The sequence below is a fragment of the Falco naumanni genome, chromosome 10 (assembly GCF_017639655.2).
Source record: "Falco naumanni isolate bFalNau1 chromosome 10, bFalNau1.pat, whole genome shotgun sequence".
Lineage (NCBI taxonomy): Eukaryota > Metazoa > Chordata > Aves > Falconiformes > Falconidae > Falco > Falco naumanni.
In genome coordinates, this window is record NC_054063.1 from 32,021,832 (window position 1) to 32,029,773 (window position 7,942).

The 7,942-nt window shown below is 55.8% G+C and overlaps 1 protein-coding gene across 1 annotated transcript; it reads left to right on the forward strand.

Moving 5' to 3' along the window:
• Positions 1-1,292: 1,292 nt before the first annotated feature.
• On the forward strand, positions 1,293-2,373 carry LOC121094380 (P2Y purinoceptor 1-like). The gene has a single exon (XM_040607810.1). It carries the CDS (start codon positions 1,293-1,295, stop codon positions 2,346-2,348), a length of 1,056 nt encoding a protein of 351 aa, XP_040463744.1. The 3' UTR covers positions 2,349-2,373.
• Positions 2,374-7,942: the final 5,569 nt, after the last annotated feature.

The following is a 7,942-nucleotide window of genomic DNA, read 5'->3' on the forward strand; positions in this document are numbered from 1 at the left end:
TGTCCTCAAACCGCTGTGCCCAAGCGTGGTCCAGCAGAGATGCTGGGCTGCTCCCAAGGAGAGACGGGCAGTCGGGATGACTCAGGCAGGACTCACCCCCTTCCTTCCCCGCTGGCAGGTGAGATCCCAGCCTCTTCCCATCCCCTGCCTTACGTTAAGTTCCAGGAAATCAGGTGGCCGCGGCCCTTCCCTGAAGCTGTTTTACCAAGGTCATTTCCTTATGGCTTGCCAGGGTAAACCTTCCCCCATCTGACTGTTGTTTACTCCTGCACCTGGAGGTGAAGTTATTTCTGGCCGTGTTTACATGGCAGGACTGTTCAGCAATGCAGATGGGGGGTGGCTTTCTTTGGGGGTCCTCTTTGGGGTCGCTGCTTTTAGCTCTTGCCCCACTCTCACAGTATCTGGCTTCTTCTGCGTGACATTCCCGGCGGCAGGGAAGGCGGCGGAGGAAGGTCACAGCCTGACACGCATCTCCTCCCTGCGTGGCTCCAAACGGCTCGGAGGAGGAGGAGGGAGAGGATTTTTGTACCTGGGGAGGGATACGGTGGGCAGCCAGAGCAGGTGGTTGCTTAGGGAAGGGGCAGCGTTCAGCAGGGAGCGGGGCAGCAGCCCGGCGTGCCCACGCCTGCCGGCACTGCCTGCGGCACCGCTGCTGCCCCACGGAAAGCTGCCGGCCTCGGCCCTGCCCCGCTGCCACCGGTGCACAACACGGTCCGGGCAGGCGGCCGGGAGAACGGCCCTCAGGGGTGGAAGTGAGGGACGAGCCCGCGGGGCGCAGGCTTCCAGCCCCCGGTCTGCAAGGGTGGGAGGTTTCTCCTCACGCCGGGTGGGACACACCGCGCTGAAAGCTTTGCCCCCGCCGCCAGACATCCCCCACCCGCCCCGAGGCAGAGCCTCCCTCCCCGCTCCCTCCCTCCCGCTCGCTCCCGGCACGCCGTGTCCCAAATAGCCGGGCCCCCGCGCGTCCCCGGTGCCCGCCTCGAAATATCTCAAGCGGGCTGGCAGCGGCCCCGGCAGCGGTGGAAGCCACCGGGGCTCTCCGCTGAGGCGGCCATCGCCACAGCCTGCCCACGCTCCGGGGAGAGCCGGGTGCCCCCGACCCCCCGGCCAGGGCCCGTCGGGAGCGGAGAGGCAAGGGCAGCCGCAGGGAACGTGGCGCTGCCGGGGCTGGCTCTGGGCCCGGCGCTGCCCGTGCTGCCCTGCCTGGAGCCACAGGCACCGCTTCGCCGGGCACCGGCACCCCGAGCAGCGCCGCGACCAGCGCCGTCCCGCGAAGCCCACTGCAGCCCACCATGGCCACGGAGTCTCTCACCCCGTGGCCCGGCAATGACAGCAGGACCCTGTGCCCTGTGGATGTCACCTTCGCCCAGCGCTTCTTGCCTGCCGTCTACCTGGTGGTGATCCCGCTGGGGCTGGCGGGGAACGGGCTGGGACTGTGGCACGTGTGCACCGGCCCCCAGCAGCGTGCCCGCCATCCCCTGGGCTTGCTGGTGGGCAACCTGGGTTTGGCCGACCTGCTGTACGTCAGCACGCTGCCCTTCCTCGTCAGCTACTACCTGCGGGGCAGAGTGTGGCTCTTTGGACCCGGCTGGTGCCGGATCACCCGGGGCCTCTTCCACCTCAACCTCTATGCCAGCATCGGCTTCCTCACCTGTATCAGCATCCACCGCTACCTAGGCATCGTGCACCCACTGAAGGCTCGGGGCAGGTGCCAGGGGGCAACTTCTTCAGCGTGGCTCAGCACGACGGTCTGGATGTGGGTCATTGCGCAGGTAGCTCCCGATTTCATCTTCAGCAAGATGGACGACATGGGGACACGGTGCCACGACACGACCGGGAACGAGAACCTGGGAGTTTACTTGCCATACACTGTGGCCATCACTGTGACTGGGTTCGTCATCCCATTCCTCATCATCATCGGATGTTACTGTCACGTGGTGGTGGTGCTCTGCAGGAATGACACCATGGACCTCAGCCTCAGGAGAAGAAGCATCGGACTGGTGATTCTTGTGATGGTCCTCTTCTCCATCTGCTTCCTTCCTTACCACGTCTTCAGAATCCTCAGCTTGTTGTCTCGAAGCTGGCAGCTGCAAGGGTCCTGCACACAGGCTTCAAAGCACATTTACGTTTCCTACCAGGTGACCCGGGGCCTGGCCAGCTTCAACAGTGCCCTCAACCCCCTGCTCTACGTGATGACCAGCAAAGACTGCATGTCATGTATGAGGACCATCCGCCAAAGAGCCAGCCAGTCGCTGGGGTCCACCTTCAGGAGCAAAACCTCTTGCCAGGCAGATGAGAAGAAGATGAGCATCATTCTTCGTGAGGTGGAGGCTTCTGATGACCTCTGAGGTACCCAACACCCCCTCCAAAGGATGCACCACTTCTGTTTGCTCTTGGCCCCATCTTGGGAGCAGCCCCCCAGCCTTGATGCCTGTTTTACAGAGAGATGGTGACTGCAGCATCACTGGCTCATCTCACACAGGGATAGACAGGACTGCTGGCATCAGAGCGCGTACTGGGACCAGGTTTTAGAGCAAAGCTACTCAACCCAACCATTTTGCCTACATTAACTTGGAGATGGAAAGAGGTGAGCATTGCGTTTCCTCCAGTCCTGAAGTATTTCTCAGTTCAGCCTCCGACACAGCAGTCTGAGCTGGTTAATATCCCCCTGGCTCCCCAGCCACTCATCGAGCTCTCAGTGAGTGAAGGATGGGGGTGAATGACGCCTTGCCCCCCCTGCTGCATCCCCTCTCCTCCACTGGACGTGGGTTTGGGACAGGATTCCCTCCTTCACCTGAAGAGAGGGCACTGGTAATTAACTACCTGCGTCACAGGACAGCTGAGAGGGTGAATCTTTGTGGGGCAGGGCAGGGGGGGAAGTGCTGTCATCAAAATATTAGGCTTTAGATACATGACTAAGCTGTGCCAGTTCCTGGGTGACTGAGCTGCTTCAAGATCTGTGTTATTCTCTATTGCCCACCCCCCCTGCAAAAGAAAAAAAGAATTTTAGCATTACTCACTCTCTTTTGGAAGAGCATACAGCAGACAACAACAAATTGGTATTTTAAAGTTTCTGGAGGCTGTTGGTTGGGGGTGGGGATTTTTGCAAGGCAAATGACTGTAGTGGCTTGAACCGCTGCTTTCAGTGGGCAGATCCCAGGAGAGTTTTGAAATCTTCAGGTGGGTGGCTGCATCTCAGTCTTGCATCCCGCCTTGAGAGGGGATTAGACGTGTCTAGCAGAAATTAGACATGCAAAAAGAGAAGCACCACTGGTTTGAAGGCTTGTAAAGGCAAGGCTCACTGGTGAGGGCAGTCCTTCTGCTGTTGTTGGGGGGGGGCATGTGGGGACCCCTTCTTCAGGCGGAACAGCGGCAACCAAGAGGCATTTCGTTTTTTGCTCTTGGTGCACCCCACCACAAACAGCTTGACGTTTTGGTCCTTGTGAAAGAAGCAATGTGACAGCAGATCTTGCAGCTCAGCTGAAGAAGTGGATTGTGAGTTAAAATCAGCCCATTCCAGGAAAGGGCCAACCCACAGATGCTGCGCTTTTTGGACCAAAGCCTGATATTTATCAAGGTCAACTGTTCCTCCTACAGACCCACCTTTGCTGCTGTGTGGAGGGAGCTGCAACTTGCTTTCAGATGGAGTTAATAGGTCTGAAGAGCAAATAAACACCTAATGCTTTCAGCCATGAGTCATCTGGCTTCTTTTAAAGCTTTAAAAGAACACAGGAGCCAGCTGGCCTGCGGGCTGGAGCAGGGGCCTGCCAGCCCCGGGGAGCAGTGACAAGTTTCCCAGGACTCTGCGGACAGGGAGCATGGCATACACTGAGGTAGGTCCCCAGAGTCTGCTCAGCACCAGGCAGGGTTGCCTGAAACTTTCAGCTCCCACCTCAACCAAAGGAAACACTAAGACAAAGCCTAAATTACGAGATGTTCTTCTGTCTCTGCAGTAGGGAAGATCTTTGGGGCACTGGGATCAGATATTGTCTCCTCCTTGCACACACTCCCCAGATCTGAGCTTCACCGGAGCTCTGAATTCTTCTCCTCTTTTCCTGAAAAAATATCCACACCTCCAAAAGCTGTCTGGCTCTTCCATCTTCACACCTGGATCCCATCCAAGATGCTACAGCTCCCCACAGAACCAGCTTCAGCTCCCCACAGCCCACAGGAGCTACATCTCACTGTCACTGCACCCACTTTGTGCATGATTGATTGAAATGAAGCATCACCTGCATCCCAGGGAGGGAGCACTGTGTAACAAGTGCCAGCAAACTCTGCTCTCACCCCCTGCATCACTGTGCCCAACTCTGTCTTCTCCAGTGACCCCTCAAGTCATTGTTAACGATGATTTAAAGATCTGTATCCTGAGAAGCATCCCTAAGCCCTAGGGACAGTTACAGCCACAAAATCCGCTCATTTTTCTCTGTCCTGCATCTGTCAAATCAGCAAAAGCCATTAAGGATCTGTGTGTCAGGCTGATGCCCCTGAGATACTAGGGGCTTGGCTTCTTTTTGTATCTCCTACTTTGCAGTTCCCTTGATTCTCAGACAATACTACTTCCTCCTGTGAGCTGAAGGACTAAGCTCCTTCCCTTTATTAGCTGTATGTGTAATTAAGGGCCAACCGCTGGCACATGAGCCTGTGTGGCTTTTGCAGCTGGCGATGGAGCAGCCAAGCAGCCCTCCTTCCTCCAGCCCTCCCTGTCAAGGGAGGCTCCTTCCCTTGCAAACAGCAGCCGCTGCTCTCCGTGGGACACTGCAGCTGCATGGTCACTGCTGGGGACCTGCCCAAAACATGTGGGCACTGCTGACCCCTCAAAACCTCCCCAGGGCTCCTTATCCCCTGGGACCAGAGGGGTGGGATTGTCCCTGGAGCAACCAGCACAGGCAGCTCTTGCTCTGTGCCAGTCCCTGCTTGTGGCATGGGGAGGGGAGGACGCGGCACATGTTTGGGAGTGGGTGAGGGGACAAGGAAGGTGGAGAGCTGCCATATCCCCCCTTCTCCTTCTCCCAGCAGCTCTGCCAGCCATTGGCAGGGCCGTGCGTGAGCATTTGCTGCTGGCAGGTGGGGGTCAGTGCTCACCGGAGTTGCTGTGCCATGGTTGCATCCTGGACCAGGCATCAGCTTTACTTCCAGGCTGGCACAAGCACAGGGAGAAGACACGAGTGGGCTGCAGCGGCGCCTGGGTCAACACCCACCTGCTCAGGGGCTGGCTTTGAGCAAGGCCCCTTCCCCTCTGCTGCAGAGACCTTCCAGCGCTGTCAGGTTCCTTTACACGGGATGCAAATCCTCATGGGAGATGGCTCGGTAGGAATTAAAACTCATTTCACCTCTTGCGAGCTCCTGGATTACGATGAGGTGAATGTCCCTCTCTCCCTCCCTTGGCTATCTGTTGCCAGACTTGAAGATGCCTAAAATCAGGTGGGAGGAATCCCACCTGTACTGCCCACTTTCCCCACAGCCTTTCTGGCACAGCGAAGCGGAGCAATGATCTTGTCTGAACAATCAGCCTGAAAGCAGGCTATTAACTCCTTTACCCAGATTAGACCCAACCAACAAACCAAACATGGTGGGAATTCTCCTGCTGACATTAATGGGATTGGGATCAAGCTTGGCAATTTGGCAGCACTTCTTGCTTCATTAAATAAAACCTTCTTGGTTGAGGGTTTGTTGCAAACGCAGTCAGGATTCGTTACATTAAAGAGAACTTTTGAGCTGACAGCCCAGGGAAGCCATTCATGCAGAATTAACAGGCGTATGTACAGATGCACAGATGTACAGCCACTTTCTTTAAAATGCAAAACTGTTTTTCTTGGCATGCAAAACACGCTACAAAAAGAAAATATAACTATCAGCAGCAGCTAAATGTATAGGAATCGACTCTGTTTAATTCTTTATTTCACTTTGCATGGATTTCTAAAAAGAGACTAAATGTTGTGTTTCCAAGGTCTTTGTGTTTCCAGAGGCACCCAGCAAAGTGAGGGAGCGAGAGGCTCCCCTGTGCAAGCAGTGGGGAGCGGGAGTGAGCAATGAGTGCCACAGGAGCCGCAAAGACTCCTTGATTTCAGCAAAACGATTGCCAGGTGTTGTTTAACAGCTGCTGGCTGCAGAGGTACCGGGCATTAGCCTGCTGGAGTAGGAGGACTTGCCCCCACGGGTGAATAGAGAGTTCATGGTGTGATACGTGGCCACTGGCTGAAATCTGGCTCTGACCGAGCTGCCCACCTCACATCAGGGGGTTGGTACGGCCAGCAAAGCCCCGTTTGCTAAACAAGCGTGGGTTGGCTGCCCTGTACTGAAAACAGGGGCTTATGCATTTGTGTCAGAGATTTCCACAGCCCGGGGGAGCAGGAGCTGCTGCTCGGGCAAGGGCTGGGGTACCGGGGACATTGCTGTGGGACTGAGCTGGTGCACAGAGTCCCCACTGTGCAAAAGGGGCATCTCCATAATGCGAGAGCCCCCTGGTCCAGGTGGAGGTGTGAAGACCCTGTGCGAAGCCGGAGGAGAAGCAGCATGAGCAGGAGGCTTCCGCAGGTCTCAGCTTCCCATTACACCAGGCGTCAGGCAGCAGGACTTTGGTGAATCTTCTACGGCGTGGTGGGAGGCTGCAGTGAGCACACAAAAAGGGATGAGTCACTCAGGTCACTAATGAAAGGTCACAGCATCCTCACATTCAGTGAGAGGCATTTATTTCTTCTGTAAAACAATTTCATTGCTAAAGTACCTTTGGCTACAGGGACAACAGACCTGACAGGTTATCTTATTTGCCAAGGGTATCGGTAAGACTGGGGAGGGAATAGTAGATGCAATTACTCCAGGTGACCTGGGAAAAAATGGTAAATGTACCTGCGACTGGGTGCCAGTGGTGAAGATTTTAATAAAAGAAAAATCTGAGTCTTTGTCTGTGCTACGCAGAGTGTTTTGGCATCTGGGAGACCAACAGCTTGTGAAGAAGAGCAAATCACATAAATAGAATAACATTTAGCGTGACTGCATGAGGCCATCAGTCTAATATTATTCCTGCAGTGCATGCAGTTATAAATAGGTGATGCCGTGTAGCGTGGGACCTGAGGAGAGCGAGAGCTGAGGAATGCACTTGCAGCTCAGCAGCAGCGGCACTGCGCAGCTTGCAGCTGTGACACGCATTTGTATGTGTGTTACAGAGCGACTGCGGCTGCACCCTGCAGACAGGGATTTGTCCTGGAGGACTTGATGAGCCCAGGCTTAATAAAGATGTGCCATCTTTCTGACCACCCCCCTAAATATCCCCCAGTGGCCAGCCCTCCGCACCCCTTGCCATCAGTGCTGCTTGCTGCTCAAGGCAGGGGTCAGCACAGAGAGCAGGGCAGCAAGAAACCCCTGGCTCTGCACACCATGACCTGCACTGTCTTCTCAGCAACCTTGGAGGAGACGATAGTTTGAATTTTACCCCACACCTCCACTCTGCTCCGACCAGGAGATGCTCGGGTCAGATCCAGCTCCCTGAAGAGCCCTTTGTGCCAGGGCACAGCCCAGCCACTGTGAAATTCTTCTGCTTGTTTGGGCTGATGGGCAAAAAGTTTACCTTAAGGATCATCAGAAAGCTCCCAGGCTTCTCAGTAGCAGCACAGCTCCTCCTCAGAGAGGCTGCTTCCATGCTTGCCGAGGAGGTCCAAAGACAGGAGACAGATTAACTCCATCCTGGCCTCCTTTGCTCGGATGCGGAGGTGCTGCTCAGCAGAGGTGGGGGAGAACCACATACCGCAGCTCCCCGTCAACTCTTACCAGCCCAGCCCACACTGCAGCACTGCTGCGCCTCTGGTCCAGGCTCTGCAGGGTGAGAAGGCGCCCTGGCAACACAAAGCTGCTGGCACTGAGGAGAGCTCAGGGGGACGTTTGGTGGTGGTGATGCCAAAAGCCAGACACTCTCACTGCATGAAGTGTTATTTGGTTATGGAGG